The following is a 25503-nucleotide window of genomic DNA, read 5'->3' as shown; positions in this document are numbered from 1 at the left end:
TGGCCACCGTCCAGTGTAGGGTGTGTCCCAGGCAGCGCAAGCAACGCTTTGCACTCCAGCATCATCTGGCCACCAACACCTGCAAATCAAGCTACATGCACTTCTCCCACTTTCTTGATCAGTGGCAAAATGGCAGCTTGCAGAGACATTCATTACAGTTCTGTATCTTTCACACCCCGCACAGAGGGGCCTTAAAAGACTCTAGCACAAGATACTATGCCAGGCTCTTCAGAAATCATGGCACATGGAATCTGAGTGTCTCACCCCTTTCAGAATAGTCACAAGAAGTTTGTGTACTACAGAGAGATGCTATCCATGATACTGAGGTGAGCTGTAATGGCTGCCATTTACACCTGTAGTGTAGATGATGCTGCTGCTGTCTAGCAGTGCTTACAGAAAGTTGATAAGGTCACCCCTTCACGGAACTTCTACCTAATATAAAATATAATAAATGAATAAACAATAATATAATACATACACAGCCTGCTACAAAAACAAGTTAAAGAAATTAAATAGGCTATATATATCATCAGCCTGGTTCTAGTTAGCGCTTTAGTGGTGTAAGGCAGTCCTACATTTCCCATGAGCCTCTTTTCCGGAAACGTCATTTTCCCTCGCCAGCCTGAAGCTAACTGAGGAATCAGGAAAGCAGCAAAGAATTTATAATTCCGTAATGTACGTGTATAGTAATAGTTTCTAATTTTTTTTGTCAGTTAGCCTAGACTTCAAAGCAGCTATTTCAGTTTGTAAAGTTTAGTGAGTTACTTCGGTGCTTCATATATCCTCTGTTTATCCTCGAGTGGAGCTGTAGTTAGCCTGTGAGTGTCTACTAACAGAAAAGAGCAGCACAACAGCCTATGGAGAAAACACCTCTGAGAAATACATTAGAGAATGAAACGCCTGAGCCAAGCGGGCCCAGTGTGGCCAAGGTAAGATAGCTAAATTTAAATTAATCTTTAAAGATTAGCATAAAGATAATCATAATCCCCCAAAACCATGGAAATAAAAGGCATAACAGAAATGCAGTTACAAAGCCTCAAATTCACACTTTCCAAAACTCTTCACACATTTCTCAGTACAACCTGAAGCTGCAAAAAAAAAAAAACAAACCTCACTACAGCTACAAAAAACTAGAATTAGAATTAGCAGATTTTTACTCCTTCTGATTTGGCTTTGGTAATTGAAATGGCATCTTGTCTCTTCTTATACTACTCACTGGGGAAATGTGTGCATGACTGATTCTTCGCTGCCAATCTTCAGCTGATATATGCAGAAGTCCACCATTCAGGAACTCAGTATGTATAAAGGCACTCAGAGTAAAACTTAAATCAGGTCCTGAAAAGTTGGGGTTAGTCCGGAGGACCTACATCACTAAGACTGAATGAAAACAGGTATGCTGACTCTAACTGAAGCACGTTCGTGGTGAACATAAAAAACCATCATCAATGAACCCCCAGATAAACAGACAAATAATTTGTTTTGTATCCATTATACATCACAACTGCAGCTTAAAATAGCAAGGTACGAATATGCAGACTATATACATATCATATTTTGAAGCTATTTTATGTTTTCAGAGGAAAAAAAAAAAAACAAGAGCAGTTGCTGTAGTCAAGGAAGTCAGTGTCCAGGTTTATAAAGTTGTATAAGACCTAATTTATTTATTCAGTGTTTATTAGATTATATGGTGTAATATTTTGCCTCAATTCAGCGCTTTTAAACGCCATCTGCGTTTCTAAAATAAAATTTCGATTAATTCAGTGGTTGTAAAAGTATTTAAAACAATAGATAATGATCTGATATTTTTGTGAATACATGTTTTGCTTGTAGTTACACCATTTCCTTATCTGTAACTGAATCTTTCACCTGGGCAAAATCTAACCACCGTTCTTCCACAGTGACTCACAGTGTTTCTTGTGTGAAACTGCCTACCTGTCTGTGTTAGCTGTGCCTTGATTTTGCACCATGGCTTTAAGTAACCCACCTAGCTGCCTATTAATAAGTCATATAAGCTCTGCCTGAAGGCCCAGATAAATAGGAGTGATCTCCATGTGGAGCGATTTAATCTAAAAAGAGGAAAATATGTCTGGAAATGGAAATATCTGAGCACCAGTTAAGTGTACCTAAGAATGAATGACTTCAAATAAATGTTAAATGATAAACATTTCTGTTGCAGGAAATCAAGAAATCTTGAAACACAGTGGGTTTTTAGTCTTTATTTAGAACATATACAAGTTTTGAATTTGAGAAATTTATTGTAGATTGTACTGTAAAATGAGCCTTTAATTTGAAGCCAATATTACATTGTTACTTACACCTTAATGCTATGGAATGATTTATTTTTTCACATAATGCCCTTCATTTACAATAGAAAATCGTGAAATATGAAGCAGTTACAAATGGTGTTACATTACTCGCCTTTACGTCCATTTTATAACTGACAAACTTGTTATTATGTGGAACTTATTATTAAGAAGAAGAAAATCTTTTGAGAAAGTACATGGCATATATTGTATGGTCCAATCTTTAATTGCATAAATAAGAAAATTAGCTCTAGTAACTGACCCAGACTGACTTTGGGTCGGCATATATAAAGCCTTAATTAGCAAAAAATTTTTAGAAATCGGAAAATTTAATCCTATACCAAGGCCTAAGAATAAGAGCAGTGTACAAAAATTCTGTAGTCTTAAAGGGGAGAGTATTTCGGCATGCTCCAGAGACACAGACGACTGAAACTGTTTGTTATTTTTGTGTATAAGAACTAAATGTATTAGAACACACACATAACGTGTTTCTTCTAGCTGGAGATATTTGATTACAAATTAAATCTGTGATTAATTATCACTTTGGGATAACCTGAAACATGCACTCTGTACTATCAGTCAGTTGCAGTACAGAGCACAGAAGATGAAGGGTGTATGTCTTTTCTGACTCAGTGCTGCCATCTTTTGCTGCTCTTAACAGTCTGAAGCACCTCAGAAGCACTCCTATATACTCACCAGTTTAAGAGTGCTCTTAAGGATAAAGAATTTTTGTAGGAGAATTTACTGATTTCTAAGAATTTTCTGGCACCTAAGAACTTTTTTTACTTTGTTTTTACTTTCTTTTGATATTTTTTATAGAATTAGGACTGGTGGCAGGTGAAGAGAAATGTGAATCTTTTGAATGGACTGGTGCACTTTTGAAATTGAACTGTAGACTTGAATTGACTTCACTGAGTGTATAATGTGAAAGTCTTTACAGTTTGGTCCACATAGAGTGCTGTGCTGACTGTGTAAAGAGTTTAGAAACTCTGTCCTGAAAAATGTTTAACAATTTCAAAATTCTATAGGGTATAATATCAGCATTTAATCTTTTTTTTTTTTTGGATAATGAAAGCATTATATATATGTGAGAGCACATATATGTACAAAAATATATACTGGCTAACCGCAAATACCCTCCTGCCCAAGTAATGAGAGATTTTTAAATACCCATTTACAAGCTTATTGGAAGCAAAGTGTCTGTAATGGTGCACTATGAATATATGGCGTTCCCATTTCATTTGAAGGGTTTATTTTTCTACTATGTAATGTTCTAGGAAATAAATATGGTTGAAATGCTAAAATTTATTTTTCTGTACATAAGTTTGCCAGCATATTTTAAAACCTGCTGTTTTTTTGAAATGAAAAGTAATTAACAGCTATAACAGTGCCACAGTTTTACAGATTACCTTTAAACTTCACTTTAAATGCCTATGGTAAACTTTATAATCAATTTGATACCATCAGTTTTTGTTGTTTTTTGCTCCCAGCCAATGAGTGCTGCACTGAAGGACAGATTAAAAAGAGCACGGCGTTCTTTTACTTCCCCACTCAGCGTGGTTAAAAGACTTAAAATTGAAGAGGACGAGTTCCCACAGGCTTCAAACAAAGAGACGACCCCGGGTGACGAGGGTGGAATTGATGTCAACAGAAATGAGTCTGGAAGAGAAGACTGTCTGAAGAGCTTTGGGTCGGATTACCCTCAGCGCTCTCAATGTGAATTACTTCAGCTTCGAGAGAAATTAAAGAAAGATGTTAAGGAGAAATCTGAAACTCTACGAAGGCTTAAGATGGTCAAAATGTACAGAACGAAGGTAAAGATGCTGACTAATAGCCCAGTGTTTACAGTAATTACTGTTTGAGTTGTTTTCATCACTAAAAAAAATCTATTTTTCTCACGTCATTAGAATGACCTGACCCAGCTGCAAGGACTGATAGATAAATGGAGACAATGTGCTCAGGCAGTGCTGTATGAACTACAGACAGAATTGCCTACAGATGGCCAGAAGGCCAGTCTCTCCCAGCTCATTGACCACTTTGGACTGGAGGACAGTATACTTCACTTCAACAGGACAGAGGAGGAATTCACAGACAGCTGATGTACAAATAGTGTTTTTTATGTTGTTCATCATCAGCCTTCGGGTGTTTGAAACGGGCTCTTTAAAGTGTTTTAAGTGGCAGCAGTGAACCTTCATTTAAACACTGCAGGAGGTAAATGAAATTGTTCCATAATTGTGGTTTTGTTCAGATGAAATACCGCTGCATTTCTAAAATTACAAATGGAACCTCCTGATGAACCTTGTGTTAGCTTTATTTAACTGTTTTGCACTTTGTGGCACATTTGTCTCTGTGCTCTCATATAACATGGATGCATTTTTGTGCCTGTTCTATATTTAGTTAAAATGTGATTGTAAATAAAGGTAAATAACATTCTTATTTAAAGTTCTGTTTTAGTGATGTTTATGTTGAGAGAGAGCAGAGATGGGTATTGCATACTCGGCTCTCAGTATGGTCAGGTCCTTAACCTCCTCTACATATTATTGATCGTAACCCTTTTGTTGTGATGTACAGTTTTTCAGTTCCCCTCTACCTCATTTATCAGGGGAAAGCAGCCAAGTGCAACAGAGACACTAACATGGTTGTATGTGTGGTGCTGTAGAAGATTCCCCCTCTTTCCTTTTCCATTCCATTTCTTTCTACTCCATCTTAAGGGTGTCGAGTAAAAACGTAAATAGGGCCAGTATGTATAAAGGGTGAAAGTGACTAGTGGCATGTAAACATGAGCCTCATTTTTACTCAACTGTTCTCTGTTCACTCTAACAATGATGGGTAAATAATTGCTGATTATTTCAGTGGGTTTCTGTTCATTTGGCTAAATTTCTTGTTATTATTGTCTATTTATTAAGTCATTTACATATTTTTAACACATTGTCCACTGTCTTCTGTACAGAGTGTAAGCTCTCTTCTGTTTTGATGTGATGGCGCAGGAGCATCGCTGACATTTCAAAGCTGGCATCTGATCACAGACTGAATTTAGTAGGCGTATCTTGCTTATCATAGCATTCACTGTGTGAGAAAATCACACTTGTCTAGATTGCAAATGCTTTCAGATATGTGTACTGCAAGATACAATGAAACAGTTAATATCCTACCATGGTTTCAACCCAACTGAACACATGTGTTAGTGCTTTCCACCACCATCACCAAAATACCAACTGAGGGAACACCTTTTGGAAGTGTAATGTTCATCAATCCAGTACAGTTCCCAAGACTTATAAAATCTATTAGATTATATAGATTATATAATTATTATATAATCCATAGATTACAGTTTACACAACACTAAGTGGAAGTACATACACTCAAGTCTGTGCTCTGGTTTAAAGAAGTAGAACTAAGCACTCTTTCAGAAGGATTGTGAAACTGGTATATGAAACCCCAAGCCCTGGAGGTGCAAGGCCACTGTCCCCTATATATATATGTAAATATATATATGTATGTATGTATGTATGTATGTGTGTGTATATATATATATATATATATATATATATATATATATATATATATATATATATATATATATATAAAACCAAAATAAGAGGGATCATACAAAATGCATGTTATTGTTTATTTCAGGAAGAATTCTTTAGTTCAGAAAAATCCTTCAGGTCCCACAAATTCTTTGGTTTTCCAGCGTATTTGAACCCTTTCCAGCAATGATTGTATGATTTTGAGATCCATCTTTTCACACTGAGGACAACTGAGGGACTCATATGCAACTATTACAGAAGGTTCAAACGCACACTGATGCTCCAGAAGGAAAAACCATGCATTAAGAGCCGGGGGGTGAAAACTTTTGAACAGAATGGAGATGTGTACATTTTTCTTATTTTGCCTAAATATCATATTTTTTCATATGAGGCTACAGAAGATAGTTACATGTTTCCCAGAAGACAAAATAAGTTAAATTTACCCTGATCTTCAAATTCAAAAAGTTTTCACCCCCCGGAATTTGTGGGACCTGAAGGATTTTTCTGAAGAACAGCAGGCAGTTTAACTGTTCAGGACAAACAAGGGACTCTTGAACAACTATCAGTAAACAAAAAAACACAGCTGTGGATCATTCAGGTAACAACACAGTATTAAGAATCAAGGGGATGTAAACTTTTGAACGGGGTCATTTTTATAAATTCAACTATTATTTTCTCTTGTGGACTATATGTAAACATCTTTTATGTGAAATATCTTATTCAGGTCAGCACTAAATAAACAATAACATGCATTTTGTATGATCCCTCTTATTTTGGTAAAATAATTAATATTTTTCAGATTCTGAAAGGGGTATGTAAACTTTTGACCTCAACTGTATATGTATGTATATATATGTATGTGTGTGTGTGTGTGTGTTTTTGAATACATTCTGTCCAGTTGTTCATTCATATATATATATATATATATATATATATATATATATAGAGAGAGAGAGAGAGAGAGAGAGAGAGGACAGTAAATCTATACTGCTATACAAGCTGCACATTGACTACTCTAAAGTATATCTAATTTTCATTTCTATAGTTTTGTCCCTTGAGAACATATAATAAAATAGTTGCCGAAATGTGAGGGGTGTACTCACTTTTGTGAGATACTGTATATATATATATATATATATATATATATATATATATATAAACAAGGTTTTAAACCACTCACTTCAATCACATTATGTGACATATCCCTGAGAATCTTGTTTGCTATATTCTGACATGTTATGTCAATTTACATGTCATCATGATATAGATATCAGTTTCTTATATTTTTTTAAGTTCCAATACAAAATATACATATAGGAATTTCAGCAATCAAATGGCACCCATTGTGATAGATGTTATTTAAAAAAGCTTCTCTATTATTGAGTGGTGACTTGATAGGATTTTAATATTTTAATCCCCCTTTTATCCTCTTAAGTGATACTAGAACAGTAATTAGTGATTAGTAGTAAATTTTAAGAAATAGCAGGGCATCACTCCGTACCAGTAGATGGCGGTAATGCACTACACTGTGGCTTGCGTCCATAAAACTCACGAAGAAGACGACGACGACGACGGAGAAGAAGAAGAGGGTTTGTGATTTTGTTCTTTATTACACATACTTAGCGACTATTTAGCGACTTTATCAGATTCTAATTTGTCTCTGGAGTATGCATGTTCAGAAGTCCTCGTGAAAACGCCTGTTATTATATGTTAAAGGCTGGGGCAGTGTCTTGGCTGTTAATGCTAATGGCTGATGAAATGGCTGCTTGTAAAAATTATGAAATGTCATCTGTGCACTATATCAATCTGTAGTCCAATATACAGCAAACAACCTAGTTAACATTAACATCAGTTTATAAAGATCAGTTATTAATTACAGTGAAATAAGCTAACACACAAGCAGGTCCATAAACAATGTAGAGTCCTGGCATCCTGCTGTTTGTGTTTGTGTCATTTCCTCCTGAGCCACACATTTATTCAAAATAAAGACATAAAATTTTGCTCTTTAAACTACTTCCATTTCTTTCTAATTGTAATTTCCATTTCATACTGTTTGTATGATTTATTGCTGTTATTGTTACAGACATAGTAAATATGTTTGTATAACACTGCATGACAATGGGATGAGGAAGGAATTGCTGGTTTGTGCCATTCATAATGTTGGTTAAAATACTTGTTTAAAGTTTTATTTCAATGAGATGTTATCATTTTGTGAATATTGTAGCTCCTGGATGGGGTAAGCATGGTGGTCAACCTCTGCCTGCCACACTTTAAAACCACTGCTCACTGCAATAAGGCAAGTTAAAGCTCCTCACACTAACATGTCTCACTTACACAAGTCTACGTGTGCTGAGCTGAAGCTGCAGCATTAACACTCAGATTTATATTCTGTTTTAAACAACTTGCCCTTAAACTAGCTTGTAATCCATTCAACTAGTAATAGAATACTTTTTAGTGGTTAATGTCATTTTATACCACAGCACTGTAGACTTCTTGAATCTGATTGTTCAGAAGATGTTGATTAATTTTCTAAAACAGCAGCTCTGACAGTAGTGCCAGCTGTAATTCAGATCATAGATTTATATTAATGCACTCATTTTAATAAGCTATTGTTTACAGGGACTTGTATCTACATGCTCTACAACTACATGCTCAAATTTGTTATTTAACAAGCAGGATAAACATATTCATTGATATCATGAAGCTTTCTGGTAGGCATTTATGTAATTTATGGGAGGAGGCTCAATGTCAGCACTTTGTTTCATGTTTCTTGGTGGCATGACAAGTTTTTTTTTTTTTTTCTGGTTTTTTTAATCTTGTCTTAAAGAGAGAGTGTAGAAAACAAGGCTGGAAAGAGAACATTATTAAATGCAATTATAAATGGTTCAGAAGCATGATGTTTTGTTCATTAATTAATTGTAATTATTGGCAAATTGCTTTAGTATAGGAGAAATCTAACACTTCTAGACATGCTGTTATAGGAAAATAAACTACTTCTGGGTTGTTACAGTAAATATGCTTTGTGCAAGGCTATATCATACCCCACTGTGGATAATTTTCCTGCAACAGCATATAACTCGTTGTGTTTTTTTAAATCTTGTGTAACATTTTGATGGCTGCTTGTACTTTACATCATCATGTATGTTTTGCCATCACTGTAATATTTATATAGTATAATAAATATAGTAATGTTTTTTCAAAGTGCAGTCTCAGTATTGTCAGTTTCTTTAAGTAGTTGGTATCTGTTTGGATATGCATTCAGACTGTTGAGATTCTAGTCCAGCATGTGCGCAAGGTCAACTTCTATTTTTAATTTTTCATTTCATTTTTATGCTTTGGAGCAGGAAATAGGAAGGGCGTGTGGGCGATGTTGTTTTTGCTGACCGTATCGTGTTCGTTTTAGCATACTTACATCAGAAGTCTGTTATTTGCATCTTCCAGTGTCTCAGAAATCTAGCCTGCCGTTTGCTCTTTCTTCTCTCTTTACAGCTATGTGCAGATGGCTGTGATGTTTCCAATCTTCTGTCTGGGGACCCTGCAGCTTTGCGGCGAGGTTGCAGGCTGGAGTACTTCCTCCGTCCTCCACTACATGTGACCCTGCACTTCCAAGTGAGGGTCGATTTATACCGTGTGGATGTTGAACTTTTGCCCTGTGGTAATGCCCCTAGGAGACTTGAGATTCTTACCTGCTCTGAGGTAAAACCTGCTAACACCTCAGAAAATGATCATGAGAGAGGACCGTTTAAGCTTGTTGGACGTTGTGAGCTGAGGGAGGAAGTGCTCACATGTTTTAAGCATCCAAATTTTAAACTCCGAGCTCCCTTCCCTGAGTGCCCATCCGACCCTCCAGCCCATGCAAAGCAGCAGGAGCTCTGGAGCCGTGGATCTCAGTCACTTAGCTCAGTGGCCCAACTTCGGATCACTATCCCCTTTGGTGGGGGTTCTTCAGCGCTGGGAATCAAGTCCTTGGCGGTGTGGGGTGTTCCTGCTCGCTGCTGTTCTCTTTCAGAACTAGAACAATTTCAGAAGGCCCATTTTGACAGCTTGCAACCAAAGCTTTCTAGTTTTTCATTTCTTTCACCAGTTTCTACCTCAGCCAGATCTCCTAGGCCAGACAATCCTTCCTCAGAAACAACTATACCTGAGGAGTTTCTGGACCCTCTGACTCAGGAGCTTATGGTTCTCCCCATGATCTTGCCCAGCGGGATGGTTGTGGACAATAGCACCTTGGAGGAGTACCAAAAACAGGAAGCTGCTTGGGGACGGATGCCTAATGACCCCTTCACTGGTGTTCCTTTTACGAAAGACTCGAAACCGCTTCCTAACCCTCTCCTTAAGAGTCGGATTGACAGCCTGCTGCTACAGACTGGCCACAAAGGAATCAGAAGCAAGAACAGTCTACTGAACAAACCTCAACCATCCAGACTCATCTGTGCATCAGTGTCTCAAACTGACTTGCCTGGTGTTCAAAGCTCGCAAGCTGAGACACAGACCCAGCAGGTTCACTCAGTGAACACAGAGATGCTACAAAAACACACTGTCAATGAAGAAAAAAATCATAGTAGACTAATTAAGAATCAATCCAGAAGTTTTGATGATCGGCAAGGCCTTATACTGGGGTCTTCTGCTGGAACCTGCAGTATTAGAAGGGAGAACTTAATACAGTCGAATAAAAGGAAATGTCAGTCAAGCTTTTCTTCAACTAGTGAACATTTGTTGACCAAAATGCCAAGAACAGATGCAAGCATCACTGTCCCCGCAGGTTAGGAATACACATTTATAATTCCTCAATTAAACTATAATTGTTCTATATTGTATAATATTGTTCTATACTATCTTCTTTATCCCAAAGATTTGCTTCCTGATTTCTTTCAGAAACAAACTCTCATGAAGAGCGTCTGTCTCAGAGTTTAGACCAGGCATTAAGCTCTGCTCTGCATGGTTTACCTACATATACCTCACAAAGCAACCTGGAGCCAGACACCACAGGAGGTAGGAGTCAAAGACAGAGATACAATAGATGACCAGAGAAATTAACTCCTTTCAAGTGTTGGGGAATTATGAAGTTCTTTGTGTGAGAGGCATTACGTTTAGAAAATTAACTAAATTTTCTGTTTCTGGCGTTGTTTCCTTTCCAGGTCAGGGCAGATGTGGCTCATGCTCTTGTTCCTTGACTATTTACTCTCCAAGCCCTGTGGCTTACTCCCTTCCGTGTGGGCACCTGCTGTGCCGGCAGTGTCTGCAGCATGAACACACTTCGAGGTCACAGAGACTGCCAATTACATGCCCTACATGTCAAGCATGTGCCTCACCCAGTACAATCATAAGGGTGCACCATTAAACATCATTTACTGCTTATTATGAAACTCTGTGGTATTATGTCTGTCAGATAAGTTCTCACAGACATAATATGCTGCTCTCAACAGTAGCAACAAGAGGCAATTGTTACTGAATATGTAATTTTTTTTCTTCTTATGGTCCAATAAATTTCCATGAAAAATGAAGTTACTTGTTTTGTTTGTTTGGTTGGTTGGTTTTTTTTTTTTTTTTTTTTTTTTATTGTTGATCATGAAGTCTCAGTATTTTATAAATGTGGAAGTAACCATTTGTTTAGAGTATGTGTGTGCTGTATGGCATTAATCAGTGTAACAGGAAAAAACAGAGACATGATGCAATGTTTTGGATTAAGAACCAAGGCTCAGGGCCCTGACAGTTAAAAGAATGCTGCAGGCAATTATACCACAAACTTTTTCCTTTTGTACACAAAGAGCAAGGACACACTGAACAATATTCTAATGCTTAACATTAAACCCACATCTGCACTAATCACTATAGAAACTGTTATTACTTTGAGCATAGTGAATAATATATTACACAGTGAATAAAATCGGTCATTAACTGTAAGACTTGTACTCTGTCTGTCTGTATAAATTAATTACATTTTCCTTTTATTAAAGCAATTTCTTACTGGACTTGGATGTCTGCTTTGGGTTGTCATCTAGTTGGAAGATGAAATTCATCAGCATTCTTCCAACACCAGTCAGCAGTTTTAGTACACTATTTGGGGCCAAAGATAAGCATGATGCTACCACCATCATGCTTCACAATAGGTTTAGTTTTAGGTGTAGCAGTTATTGAGCTGTGATTTCGGTGTTCTAAACTATTAATTTAGAATTAAGACCAGAAATTAAACCTTGGTCTCTACAGAACATATGACATTTACCCACATGATTTGAGGTGATAAAAAGTTTTTCCCAAAATGGTTATTGGTGGTTATTTTTTGAGAAATGCCTTATAATATTGGAGATTGTTGTCATATGCAGTGAAATGCATCTGTCAGAATTTCCTGCAGCTCTTTCTGTTGCGCTAAGCAGCATTCCTAATTAATCTTCTCCTTGTCTTGTCATAAGCTTTCAGGGGAATTCTGATCTTGGCAGCATCTGATAGTGATAATGTCATAATGTCACACAGATCATTTGAAATCTTTAATGTTCTTTAATAACCCTGTCCTGATACTTGATACTAATCAACATTAATACCCTGAGACCCTGTGATTTTTTTCTTTTTTTTAGTTTCCTGAGGACTATGGCTGTTAACTGACAGCTACAGAGTAATCCAGATCAATATCTAAATCCCTAATGAGCAAGCCACTCTTGCAAGTTTTTCTTTTCAATTTTTTTATTTTCTTATTTGTTTTTTCAACTTTAGTGATTTGAATAGCAAGGTAACACTAAATATGACAAAAAGCAACAGGTAGGTTAACTACTCACTCTCACAGCTAGCAATGAAACGTGACTTTACTGCAGAGGCAAAAGGTTTATGTACACCTAGGATGAGTTGCTTGGATTTTCTCATGCTATCAAGGGCAAAAAAAGACACTGTCACTAAAAGCAGTCCCTTTTATGGCCACAGTAATCCTAATAAGCTATATTATCCTTATTATCCTAATATGGGATAAATTTTAAATCGAATTCTATATCTGGATTTCTGTAAATCTGTTTTGTGACAATGTTGTTCTTCTTTCAGCTTTTCCCATTAGGGGTCGCCACAGCGGATAATTGGTGTGCATATTTGATTTGGCACAGTTTTTACGCTGGATGCCCTTCCTGATGCAACCCTCCCCAATTTTATCTGGGCTTGGGACTGGCAATGGGAGTGCGCTGTCGTGTGCAAACCCAGTGGCTGGCGTTGTTTCCCTGGCTGGGAATTGAACCCGGGCCACAGTGGTGAGAGCGCCATGGCCTAACCACTAGTCCTCCAGGTACACTTGTTTTGTGACAATGTCCGTTGTCATTGTTTCCATATATATTGAATTGAAATTAATCGTGACAACTGGCCAATCGGAATATGCTAAAACATTACCTCAATTTCTGGAACCTTCCAGACCATTTGAAGAAACCATCAGCTTGGTGTATATAAACTCTTGACCCACTGGAATTCTGACATAGTGACTTAAAGCTGAAAGATCTTATGTGAACAAAGTGGATTGACTTAAGTGACCTAACTGACTTAAGAAATGTATGTAATATAACATAATATGTGGGGAGTTGTGAAAAACTGAGATTGAATATCTTTAGCCTGGGTGTATGTAAACCTTTCCTCTCAACTGTATCAGATTTTTTTCTTTTATATACTCATTATCATTTTTATGGTTTATAAACATGAGATGTTAGAGAAAAGAGAAAAAAGCCACCTCCTGAAAAATGTAAGTCCTATATCCTCTGTGTATAAACTGATTTCTTTGCATTTATGTAAATATAATTGCCAGTGGAGGTGTCAATCATAATTAATATTTGTGTCATATAAGATTGTAAAACCTACATATGTTGATAATTATATCCTCATATTAAAATAGGAACAAAATCAGAAGATAACCCAAGTTCACATAAAATAAACTTCCAAATATATTTTGCATCAGATATCCTTCTTTTTGCTTCTGTGTCACCTGCGTGGCAATGAATTATTTGAAAATATTATACCAAATTGTTATTTTATTCTGTTTTGAATGCAGAACATTTCTGTTGTTTTCTTCCTAACCATATGTTGTGCATATGAATAAAATTTGTCAGATTTGAAAGTTTGACCTTTATCCTCCTCTCCCCCTCCTGTCTTTCACAGATTCTCCCTAATGTTAACTGCTCCACTGCCATGTTAGTTTGGGTAAAACATCTGCCTTTATTCCCTTTATATGCTGTTTCTCTTCTAAAGGCAAGACAGATACAGAAACAAACGCTGAAGGTGTTCTTTTTTCATTTTCAGATTAATTCTGAATTACAGCTGGATCTTTCAATGTAGTGCCTTTTGTGTCCCCAGTATTGCTCACTGTATTTCTAATGAACAATGTTGAACAATATCAATTCCAGCGAAAGTTTCATTAAAACAGTTATAAATATTATATTTAAAATTATTAGAAATATATAATATTTAAATAATTATGAATAAATACTTATGTGTTAAACATAATACTGAATATCTTGTATATAATACTGAATAGCACTAAATATCTTTGAGGACACCTTTTTGTTAAGTAATGTTGGTAAAGGCCATTCATACACGCAAGCCTAAACAAGACAGAACTTTGAATAGGCTTCCTGAACATATCATTTTTATGATGAAGCAAGAAAAGACTTCTGTGTGATTTTCTGTTTATCTGGATGACCAATTGCACCAAATCCCTGAGTGACAAAAATCTAGTATATATATATATATATATATATATACACACAGTATATATATATATGTGTGTGTGTATTGTTTTTTTTTTGTGTTTCTTTCTATATATATATATATATATATGTATATATGTATATATGTATATATGTTTGCTCTCTCTGTGTTTCTTTTAATATATATATATATATATATATATATATATATATATATATATATATATATATATATGTGTGTGTGTGTGTGTGTGTGTGTGTATTGGGTTTTGTTTGTTTGTTTTTGTGTTTGTTTCTATATATATATATATATATATATATTTGTATGTATGCATGTATTTGTTTGCTCTCTCTCATGCAGTCTCAATATTTATTTAATAATAATATGAGCTAATGATATGCCCGACAAACTACAGGCTGCTGAGTGATAAACAGCAGTTACAGAGGCCGTGGGTGGGAATACATTTAGTGTTCTGACGTGTGGTTACCCTCAGTGTAGAGAATAAAAGCGCAGTATAAAAGAGTTGGTCCTGATCAACCCTGGTGTGAAAATAGCGCAGAAAGTCATCAGGCGGAAATGCGCGGCTCTTCACTAGCGGTGCGCGTGCTGTGCCTGCTGTCGCTCTCCTGCGCGTGCTACATCCAGAACTGCCCGCGCGGGGGGAAGCGCGCCTCCGCCGATCCAGCTCTCAGACAGGCAAGTAGCACTGAGCACGCGCTGCACGCACGCACTAAGCCTGCCATGTTCACTCTGACGCCCAAATGCAAGTCCTATAGGAACAGCATTAAACCGCTTGGGCAGTCTCAGTAGGTCTGACTGTACTTGTCGGACGTCTTGTGTTGCCTAGTAATTTGTTTGCTTGCTTGTGTGGTTTTACACTTTGCAGACAGGAGTGCAAAAGGCTGAGCAAGAAGGAGACATATGGCTTAGACTGCATATAACATTATGACACAACGCATTGAGTGTGTAAGGAGTGAAACACGACGGGACGTGCTGTTATAGGGAACACCATACCACAGACAGCATCATTCAGATATAATTCAGGCACCGTCAGCTAACTGTAATAAAATTGCCAGATATCCACAAATTAAGAACAATATAAAGTGATAATGATTTTAATGTTGTCAGTACTGTCAAACAGCAAGTGGCAGTTTTTTGCACTCTGTGGTGGATGCGACTGTGTGTGCACACACTCAAGGGGTGTTCACACATCTAGCGACTCGCAGCGACAAAGCAACCGCTGACCATTCACTTTCACTGAGAGCTGGCGACTTCCAGTGACACGAGCGACAGCAACCGTTGGCGACTAGATGTGGCTGTTGACGATACAGTTGAGAAAAGTTTAACTTTATGCAAATATGGAGCAACATGGTGCAGCGACTACCAATGGGAGCATGCAGAGACACAAGTTTTTTTAAAAAATGACATGTGGAAAAATATATCCAACATTGTAGGCTTTCCAAGCAAGTTGATTAATGCATTTAATAGCCTGGAATATTAGCTTTTAATTATTAACCGTGTCGACCATGTGTGACATGACAAATAGCATACCATACCATGATTAGCTGAGTAACCTTACCTCATAGGCAGTCAGATTTGGTTGATTAAGTCCTAAAAGAATGCATTTCAAACAGAGTCCTGTCCAGCCTGAAACACTGTTGGAACCAGACCTCATCCAGCCACCGCTCCTGTACCAGCTGGTGGTACTCACCATACTGACTGTGTGTCCGAATTGTTTCGAGAACCCAGATGCTTGTGCTTTCACCACAGATAGATGGCCTCAATGGCAAAGAGAACACACGGCTTCTCCTTCGTCTCGTAGGATATGGTGTATATATACACTGGTGAATTTTATATACAAATTCTCTCCCTCCAGAATGTTTAATTTTTAGCAGCAAGAAAAAGGATTTGTTGTAAAAAGTGGAATGCTAGTTGCACCACCCACTGATAATGGCAACCAGTAGTAGGAACCCCTACTGGCAAATGCATAGTACAGCGACTGGCGACTTGCAGCGATAAAATCTGTGTGAACATACAGCAACTTTTTACACAAAATTTTATCTGTAACACCAGAGAAAAGTTGGATCAGCATTTGGTAGCCTATTCACCAGACATTCTGCTAAAAGGTCGACTACTCAGAAATTTCAAACAACCAAACAGCACCAGACGAGCTCTTATACTGGCATGTTTGATGATATGGCTGCCCTAAAAAAGTATATATTATTTAGCCAGTATTAAGCCAATTTGCTAGGGTGTAGGGTGCTAGGGTGAAGAGACATTTGTGGCTTAAAGTCCTCTCCTCTGTGGCAATCCATAGGCAACCAGTTATCCTTAATAATGCAGCCACTCTGTGTATTAAGTTACATTAAACCAGTACCAGGTGGGAACCAGGATTCTAAGCTCCCTGGTAGCCAAGGACGAACAGTAGCTATGTGTCCGTTGCCTCAGCGTTGAACATTTAGAGAAGCAGTTTGTACATCCCCTACACTGACTGCACTGCAATGCCGTTGCTAAGACAGTATGTTCAGTTGAAGGATTTAAATCCTGATTCAGAGACTTTTCTGGCTTAAGTGCCTAATCTTAAAAGTCTCAATTTTTAATCATAAAAATCATCCCACAATGCCTCTTTCTAGGCATGTAGACATCATTCGACTGAAAACACTGACCCTGGAAGTACTAAAAACCCTCCCGTTCCATATGTTAAACGTATCAGATATTATTCATGCCATGCAGCCACAAGACTAGTTCATGTCAGTGGATCTGCATGATGCATATTTTCATGTCCATCACCAGGTCAGTACGAAGTGTACTGTTATATATGGTATACTCCGCATTGCATGAAAACTGCTCAGGTGGGCTCACCCATGGATAGCCTCACTGCGAACAACTCACTTGCCTAGAGGGAAAAATGGTGCAACAGACATGCTGCCAAGATGTGCATATGTCAAGGAGAATGGTGTCTGCACTCAGAAGATCTGGGAAAACCACTCACTGTCAGCTGTGGTTCTCCCTGCCAGAGCTGGACAGTCCACTAGTTCAGCATGCACTGGCCTATGACAGACATCACCGTCTACTGTGTGCATTACCGCTGATTCTGCCCGCATTGCACAGAATTCAGCAATCAGACCACAGAGTCCTGTTTGTGGCCCCTTGGGGTGAAAAGCAGGTGGGGAGTACTCCAACATCTGGATCCAGTGCACTGCCCAGTCCCAAAGTCCCCACCAATATTGATGGTTTATGTGGCAGTCAGTGCAGCATGTCTCGCTGGGGGTTAAAAAACCTTTCACTGCCTTTCTGTGGGAGCAAGAAGCCCATGCAGGGCAAATGAGTTTCTCTAAAAACTGCCTTTTTGTCAGCGAGCACTTCAAAAAAAAAAGAGTGGGAGAACTACAAGCCTTGCTGATTTGCATGCATTGCCAGCTGGATAACTCTGGAGTGACCCTGTGTTAACTAATCTACTGACCTTGCAATGTTTCTTGTAGTACCCAGTACATACCCTATGGTACTATTTGGACTGGATGGCAGTTATTTGATCATCAGATTAACTGTAATGGAGAACAACAGAATCAACAACAGAAATTGGAAACATGAAAGAAGCTCTGCATGAAGTAAATATTTTTGATGTTGTAGCTTTAGAACCAAATATATACCTATTTATTCTGTAAATATTGAATATACTAAATATTTTCAAATGTAAAAAAAAAAAAAATGATGGTGGCCCAACAGCAGGGGTCCAGCAGCAAATGCCGCTGTTGCACCCGTGTGAAATTGCCTGTGTGCTTTATTGTATGTTGTTCATTTGTTTAGTCTGTAATTCACTCACTCAGACTTAGCAGGCTGAAGACTCTCCACATGGGGTGCTATCTAACTGTGGGGCACGCTATTGAATATTGTGCGCTTAATGCTTAGAAATAAAATCCAAATTGGTTCTTCAGTTTGTCTCTCTGGGTGACCAGTAAAAATTTCTATGTTCAGCTATCAGAGAGGTTTATTACCCTATTAGAAACTCAGTAATAAAATTATCATCATTACTTAACATTTTGTATAGCTGCATAAATTAGAATAATTAATTTAGAATTTTATGTTTGGAAAATGTAAATGCAGTAATAAGAACAACTAATTAGCACCTAATTGAAAGCCTATGAGGTAATAAAAATATGCATTTAGTTATTGACATCCATCTTTTCAATGAGGCATTACTTCACAAAAGCTGACAATAAACAAAATGGACCAAGATGTCATAATTTCAGGTGTGTATCAAACAAGTGGAAAAGTCCTTGTGCAAAAACATGTAACTCTTTTTTGCTCGAAATTTCTCTCTTTCCAAAACCTGAAGGTGTTATTTTTGGCAATTGTTTGCCAAAATTTTGATGCATACTTAAAAATAATAAGAAAATGTCACTTTTGACTCAAAGGTTGCTTGGATTAGTGGAAAAGTAATTTAAAAGGTATATTTTTGGGAAAACATAGTCTACATAATTTTGGTGGTAGCTACTGGGAAATAGCATACTAAAATAATCTCCATTCCAGAAGAAATATTTGAAGACATATGCTATCTTTTGGCATAAGATTTTTTTTTCTTCCTATAGTGTATAGCATGTGGTCCCAGGGACAGGGGCCGCTGCTTTGGTCCCAGTATTTGCTGTGCAGCAGGTTTAGGCTGCTCTGTGGGCTCTCCTGAAGCGGCAAGCTGCATGGAGGAGAACTACATTCCCACTCCATGTGAGAATGGAGGAAGAGCATGTGGATCTGAGGGGGGGCGCTGTGCTGCTCCAGGTGTCTGCTGTAACTCAGGTCAGTGACGGGACACACAGGTCACATCTAGGGGCAATTTACTCATAAACCCTGGGGCAATACATATAGCATCATCAGTAGCTGCCATGTGTGGCCTTGCCTGCCTCTAATATATGAAGGTGTTCACATTTATTAGTTTACCTTTCATGAGATATTAACTGTACCATGATCCATTAGATATCAAATATTGCATATTGTCATGAATTGGAGACAGATGCAAGAGCAGGCTTGCTTTATTTAAACCAAAATACTGGCAAAACAACCAAAGTCAAGACAAGAATCCCAAAATCCAGGAGCAAAACAAGAACTTGGCATGAAGTATACAACAGGCAAGAGCAACAACAGTCTAGCAAAACAACAGTTGTTAAGCAACTACAGGGAGAAAACACATAACACATATAGAGAAGCTAATGGGGTTGGAAGGATTTGGGCAGCAGAGACACAAAACAAGTGTGCATAAACACAGGAAATGAGTGGATTGACAGAATAAAATTGTTCTAAGTACATGGAAGGGTGCCCTCTGGTTGCTTGCCCCTCTGTTAACCGCAACCCCACACTCCAGCCACCCCAAAAAAACCAAAGGCGGACCCCTAGGCAAAATAATGCTCCTGTAAGAGCTCAAGGGGGGGATACAAGAGCAGGCTTGTTTTATTTAAACCAAAACACTAACAAAAGAAACAAAGTCAAGACAAGAATCACAAAACCGGGACTGGGAGCAAAACCAGAACATGGTATTAAACATACAACAGGCAACAGCAACAACAGTCTAGCAAAACAACAGTCACAGAGCAACTACAGGGAGAAAACACAGATGGATGGATGGATGGATGGATGGATGGACGGATGGATGGATGCTTGGATTTTATTGATCCCCATGGGGAAATTTGGGTGTTACAGCAGCAAAGGACATTGAAGTACTAGACAAAGGTAGTAACATTCAGCATATATTAACAGTTGACACAGTGCAAAGAGACATCAATAATTATGTGCAAAACTACAGTGTCATGTAATACAAGGTCAAGAATACAAGGTCAGAAGGACAGCGTCAGAATAACTAACAATATAGGTGCAAAACTACAAAAAGGTGTGGAATAACAGCAGCAGACATTCATTCAAATTCATTAATTCATTCACAACAACCAAGTGGTGGTGATCCATGTATGCATTGTATGTGTGTTTGTGTATTGGAATACATTCTGTCCAGTTGTTCATTCATTCATTCAGAGAAGCTAGGGGTGCGTCCCACTGGGAAGAGATGTTGTGGAGCCTGATGCAGCTGGTCAGAAATGACTCCCAATAGCGATTCCATCGTGGTGGTCTGACCCAAGAGCTAAATGTGCTCCTGGTAAGAATGCCATGGAGAGGATGATTATTTCTCTGTGATTGTTTCTAATGAGTCTAATGTCAGTCCTGTGATGGAGTTGGCCTTTCTGAATAGCTTATTGAGGTGTTTGACGTCTCCTGCTGTAATGCTGCTCCCCCAGCAGGCTTCACCATCCAAAAAAACGCTGGCCACAATCGACTAATAGAACAGCCTCAATAGTCTGGTGCACACAGTGAAGGACCTGAGCCTTCTTAGGAAGAAGAGCCTGCTCTGGACTTTCTTGTATAGTGCTTTGGTATTGTCTGTCCAGGCCAGTCTGCAGTTCAGGTAAACCCCCAGGTACCTGTAGGACTGCGACATTTCCACCTCCTCCCCCCGAATGGTTACTGGTCATAGAGGCTCTTTACCAAGCTGGAAGTCCACCAGCATTTCCTTTGTCTTCTTGATGTTAAGCTGCAGGTTTGGTTTTCCCTGCACCACAAGACGAAGTCCTCTACCAATCCTCTGTACCCTACAGTCCTCAGGGGTTGTACCTACAGTAAGATGTACCTGTGGGGGCCGTCTGGTGGCTCAGCGGTGAATTGTCCATGGTGGACGTTAAAAGTATAGCAAATATCTGTTTTTTTTTTTGTTGCTATTTTTTTGTTGTTTACGTTTTAAATGTGTTAAGCTATATTTAGTTAGAATCCCTCCATTTCCAGTGGAGATACAGAAGCAACTCCTTCGAACAATGCAAGCGTCCTGAGAATAGCTAATAATCACCTGTGACTTGGGTGGGTAACAAGCCACAGCATGTCAAATTCAGTTTATGCAATCTTCGTGTTTGCTAACAAACATAATATATCAGTAGGTCACACAAATCATCTTGCCAAGTGACTGTTCCTCATTTATGAAGGTGGAACAGATTTTATATATAATTACTATAATCAACTATTGCCTCTGGAAAGTTTTTTTCTGTTTTTTTTTTTTTTTTCATTCTGACACTATTGTTTGAGTTCTACATGTGATCATTTTGGATAAGGTTTTGGCATCACCCTTTTTTTCCCAGAGAGTTGTGTTCTGGATTCTGGCTGTTCAGAAGACAGCAGGCATAAGGAGAGCAGAAGGAAGAAGGAAGATGGAAGCACTGTATTGAGCAGTATTTCAACAGGAGAGATGCTTTTGCATCTCCTCAGCCTGGCTACTGTGAAGCAGAGAGAAGTTCAGCAGTTCAGAGACACTTGATTATTTGTATTAACATACAAAAACCTAACACAAAGCCTCCTCCTACATATTTTACTGTGTATTACGTTACCATTTATTGTGATGAACTGTACAGTTCTTCATAGGGTTAAGTGTGTAAATATGTAGTTAATAAATATTTCTTGCACTGTAACATGATAAGTGTGTTTGCTCCTGTATTCTTTTTTTTCTTGTACACTCCTTTCTGCTACTTCTAACCGTTTCTTCTGACGTGCTAGTCATTCGGCTTCTGGTAATTTCTTATTCATTCTCATTCAACTTTATTGTTCAAGAAACAAGATTAACCACTGTCAATAATGATTCACTGTCACGACAGATTTCTTCCCAGGATGTAACAAGCCTGTGTCAACAATAATAGCAAGTCCAGGTTTTACTGATGCTTTACCTGCATTATTCTTTATCTCTGACAGTTCTGACAGGTTTAGACATCCTTTTGATGATCAGTCAACAGTTAAAGACCATTATAAAACCAATGGGCATTTTACACAAATTGAAAGGACTGTGGGGAAAAATCTTGTATCTAATCTGAGTATTATAACTACTCTGAAAGGGTTTTTTTTAATGTAGTCATGCATGACATCACCTCCGCATGTTTGGACAGTGATTTTCTTTTCATGGCATTAAACTTTTATTTCCGTAGTGAATAGTGTCTGATTCTATTCAAGTGAGTTTAACCTTAACCGATGCTGCATATTTCTAAATATTCAGATCTATTTTATGATTATGGTTATTATGGTCATTATTATGATGACCTGCATAGGATCCAGTGTTTATGGCACTGTTCAAAGTAATCTACACACTCCTCTGGAAAATTATTTCAAAGAAATAATTGAAATGTCAGCCAAAAAACTTTGTGTACATTTAAATTTTAAAATGTAAGTGAAAATTATCAGTAAAATATCACAAAATGCAAAACCAACAGAAAAAAATTCCCTCATAAAATGACTGACTGCTGACACAAGAATAACACTTTTCAAATAAATTGATTTAACATTATAAATACATTAATTGTCAAGTAAACATTTGAAAGGACCATTTTTATTTTATTTGATGTGAAGTTTCTGACTCTAAACCTTCTTTACGCCTGCTGCATACTCAGGCTAGGTGTGTTTTCCCACCATTCTTTGTGTCTGCTCAACAACCATCTAATGCGTTCATTACGTGTGCATGCAATATGCTTAGACAAGCCAGAGGATTAGAGTAGGCGTTACTAAGAATGCAAATTCTAACACTGTGTACCTCCAAAGTGAGAGTGAAAGTGTGCAAATGAAGAAAAGGTTAATCTGCACACGTTCACTCTAACTCTCACCATGGAGCGCCGAACTGCAGCCGTGTTGCTTCTTCTCCTGTGTGCCATCATCTTCATCACTGCTGAAGGTAAGGGTTCTTTTTGAAAGAGAAGAAAAAAAAATTTTATTCATCTTTGTATATGTGGTCAGTCTTGATCAGAGGTTGAATTGGGAATTAGAAATGGATGTCAAAAATTTGCAAACAGCACAGTTCAGTTTCTGTGTTATTTTATGGACTGCTCAACATTGATATAATGGAAATTTAATAAAAACAAGTTGTTTCTATTGTAATGGCCTAATTTGACTAACAAAAGTATCTAAAATTCTTTCTTTGTCAGGTCTGGCATCAAGCTATATAAAAATACTTTTTTTCTGAAAATGACACATGATCCAATAAAGCCTTTAAAATAATAAAATGAAGACATATTGCTTTAATGATCAAATCTATATACAAAACATTACAGTTCTTATTCACATATCTACCATATTATTATATTCTCAGAGCTCAGCTCAACTCATTGGTCTTATATCATTTATCCCCTGTTTATGATTAATAACTAAACAGACTGATTCAGTGGTGTTCGTCTCTGATTCTGAAGGGATGGAATTAAGAACAGGATTAAACAGAGCTGTGATTTACAAGTTGTGATTGTAAAGTGGGTAGGTTTGAGCAGGACCATAGGTAGACTCCCCTAAGACAGAGAAAATAAATCTTAAATAGTGCTTCATACATTTGCAAAGTGAAATTACAAATAAGGCAAAATATAATTCAAACCAGTAAAACAAAGATTGTAAGACTAACTTAACTGACTAATTTTGAGAATTAGCAGAGCCAGAACTGAACAGGAAGATCAAAGTAAGTATAATAATAATAATAATAATAATAGTAATAATAATAATAATAATAATAATAATAATAATAATAATAATAATAATAATTTTTAGTATACTTTTTATTAATTTTTATTTACTTTTTAATAATTTATTATTATTATTATTGTTGTTGTTGCTGTTGCTGTTGTTGTTATCATTATAGAAATGGGTAGAAATGGGTTCACAAAACTATCCAGCTAATAATCAGCTGTGACTCAGGTAGATAACAAGCCACAGCCTGATCAAAGGTATCTCATGTATGAACCTTAGAAAGGAATTTAAGTGTCCAACTGACTTACACCATCATTATGAATTCATATACATGCAACATGGTTATTGTGTGTTACCAAGAGATGTTTGCCCCTCAAAATACTACTGTTATTATTATAATACACTCACCCTCCACTTTAATAGGAACACCTGTACACCTGCTCATTCATGCATTTATCCTGTATGTATCCTGTATCCTCTGTAAAGTCTAGAGACTGCTGTGTGTGAAAATCCCAGGAGATCAGCAGTTTCTGAAATACTCAAACCAGCCCATCTGGCACCAACATCCATGCCACGATCAAAGTCAAAGAAATCACTTTTTTTCCAAATTCTGATGTTTGACATGAATATTAACTAAAGCTCTTGACCTGTACCTACATGATTTTTTGCATTGTGCCACATGATTGGCTGATTGGATAACTGCATAGATGAGTTATTGAACTGGATGGTGAGTGTATATTCTCTTATTTGTAATACAAAAGGAAAACATGTATGTGCCAAAGTAACCATTGAGATACACTGTCTTCCTACCAAAGATACTGTGTTGTGCTAATTCCTGTTTTTTAAAAAATGTAGTTAGTCGTATATAGTACTAGAATGTAAAATACCTGATATTGTTTTCCAGCAGGACGCATCCCATCATGCTGCGTAGGCACTACAGATAAGATTAACCAGCACATATTAAAAAAAGCTCAGAAATATGCCATTCAGTCAGATGCTGGACCATGTGAACTTAAAGCGCTGGTGTAAGTGGACAAGCTTGCCTGAGTTGGAAAGAAATCCTAACCATTTTCAAACATTTCAACCATCTATTTTTGTATTTTTTTTACTATTAAGTTTGATACAGCTTGATTTAATTCTAATTTCTTTAATTTTCAGCTTGTATGTGGGAATGAAGAAATTCTGCCTTGATCCTAAGACAGAAAAAAAGGTGAAACACATGCTGAGGAAGAAGCATAGGCATGCCCAAAAACAGCAAAAGCAGTGATGACATTTTCCTAAACAATGTCCCACTGCAGGGAGTCTTTCTTTTTTCCACCAGGATGTCTTTAATGATTATACTGGATATATGTGGTGTTTTGTATTCAAAGGCAGAAATCATTACAGCTAATAAAATTGTTTTTGGTTTTGAAACAACAATAAAATAATGAAGCTGGTTTCAAAATTTGCATCACTCGTTTCTAATTTACCATATTTTAATTTTAAAGCAT

At 37.4% G+C, this 25503-nt stretch overlaps 4 protein-coding genes across 5 annotated transcripts; all 4 read left to right on the top strand.

Moving 5' to 3' along the window:
* Positions 1 to 573: 573 nt before the first annotated feature.
* Positions 574 to 4739, top strand: sfr1 (SWI5-dependent homologous recombination repair protein 1). The gene is made up of 3 exons (XM_026915265.3): positions 574 to 929; positions 3794 to 4117; positions 4211 to 4739. The coding sequence occupies exons 1-3, from the start codon at positions 858 to 860 to the stop codon at positions 4400 to 4402; spliced, it is 588 nt and encodes a 195-aa protein (XP_026771066.1). The 5' UTR covers positions 574 to 857; the 3' UTR covers positions 4403 to 4739.
* Positions 4740 to 7329: 2590 nt separating this feature from the next.
* On the top strand, positions 7330 to 11337 carry ubox5 (U-box domain containing 5). The gene is made up of 5 exons (XM_053236516.1): positions 7330 to 7422; positions 8058 to 8129; positions 9323 to 10595; positions 10709 to 10825; positions 10972 to 11337. The coding sequence occupies exons 2-5, from the start codon at positions 8076 to 8078 to the stop codon at positions 11172 to 11174; spliced, it is 1647 nt and encodes a 548-aa protein (XP_053092491.1). The 5' UTR covers positions 7330 to 7422; positions 8058 to 8075; the 3' UTR covers positions 11175 to 11337.
* Positions 11338 to 15058: 3721 nt separating this feature from the next.
* Positions 15059 to 22216, top strand: avp (arginine vasopressin). The gene is made up of 3 exons (XM_053236262.1): positions 15059 to 15196; positions 19090 to 19294; positions 21667 to 22216. The coding sequence occupies exons 1-3, from the start codon at positions 15077 to 15079 to the stop codon at positions 21840 to 21842; spliced, it is 501 nt and encodes a 166-aa protein (XP_053092237.1). The 5' UTR covers positions 15059 to 15076; the 3' UTR covers positions 21843 to 22216.
* An 859-nt stretch (positions 22217 to 23075) lies between these two features.
* ccl27a (chemokine (C-C motif) ligand 27a) lies at positions 23076 to 25471 on the top strand. 2 transcript variants are annotated; one of them, XM_034306999.2, is made up of 3 exons: positions 23076 to 23237; positions 24921 to 25038; positions 25172 to 25471. In XM_034306999.2, the coding sequence occupies exons 1-3, from the start codon at positions 23171 to 23173 to the stop codon at positions 25278 to 25280; spliced, it is 294 nt and encodes a 97-aa protein (XP_034162890.2). In that variant the 5' UTR covers positions 23076 to 23170; the 3' UTR covers positions 25281 to 25471. The 2 variants fall into 2 exon arrangements, with proteins under 2 accessions (XP_034162890.2, XP_034162889.2); XM_034306998.2 differs by having other exon boundaries at positions 23079 to 23237; positions 24918 to 25038; positions 25172 to 25469.
* Positions 25472 to 25503: the final 32 nt, after the last annotated feature.

The sequence above is a fragment of the Pangasianodon hypophthalmus genome, chromosome 8, assembly GCF_027358585.1.
Source record: "Pangasianodon hypophthalmus isolate fPanHyp1 chromosome 8, fPanHyp1.pri, whole genome shotgun sequence".
Classification (NCBI taxonomy): Eukaryota; Metazoa; Chordata; class Actinopteri; order Siluriformes; family Pangasiidae; genus Pangasianodon; species Pangasianodon hypophthalmus.
This window is presented reverse-complemented; position numbering and strand designations above follow the sequence as displayed.

Bases quoted from the DNA above. Each gene is read 5' to 3' on its own strand.
- ccl27a (XM_034306998.2), top strand. From the start codon at position 23,171: ATGGAGCGCCGAACTGCAGCCGTGTTGCTTCTTCTCCTGTGTGCCATC. The intron at 23,238-24,917 runs GTAAGGGTTCTT...ATTGTTTTCCAG, and splicing joins CATCTTCATCACTGCTGAAG to CAGGACGCATCCCATCATGC. The intron at 25,039-25,171 runs GTAAGTGGACAA...TTTAATTTTCAG, and splicing joins TGTGAACTTAAAGCGCTGGT to CTTGTATGTGGGAATGAAGA.
- ubox5 (XM_053236516.1), top strand. From the start codon at position 8,076: ATGGTGGTCAACCTCTGCCTGCCACACTTTAAAACCACTGCTCACTGC. The intron at 8,130-9,322 runs GCAAGTTAAAGC...CTCTCTTTACAG, and splicing joins CCACTGCTCACTGCAATAAG to CTATGTGCAGATGGCTGTGA. The intron at 10,826-10,971 runs GTAGGAGTCAAA...TTTCCTTTCCAG, and splicing joins GGAGCCAGACACCACAGGAG to GTCAGGGCAGATGTGGCTCA.
- avp (XM_053236262.1), top strand. From the start codon at position 15,077: ATGCGCGGCTCTTCACTAGCGGTGCGCGTGCTGTGCCTGCTGTCGCTC. The intron at 15,197-19,089 runs GCAAGTAGCACT...TTCTTCCTATAG, and splicing joins CCGATCCAGCTCTCAGACAG to TGTATAGCATGTGGTCCCAG. The intron at 19,295-21,666 runs GTCAGTGACGGG...TTTTTTTCCCAG, and splicing joins AGGTGTCTGCTGTAACTCAG to AGAGTTGTGTTCTGGATTCT.
- sfr1 (XM_026915265.3), top strand. From the start codon at position 858: ATGGAGAAAACACCTCTGAGAAATACATTAGAGAATGAAACGCCTGAG. The intron at 930-3,793 runs GTAAGATAGCTA...TTTTGCTCCCAG, and splicing joins GCGGGCCCAGTGTGGCCAAG to CCAATGAGTGCTGCACTGAA. The intron at 4,118-4,210 runs GTAAAGATGCTG...TCACGTCATTAG, and splicing joins TCAAAATGTACAGAACGAAG to AATGACCTGACCCAGCTGCA.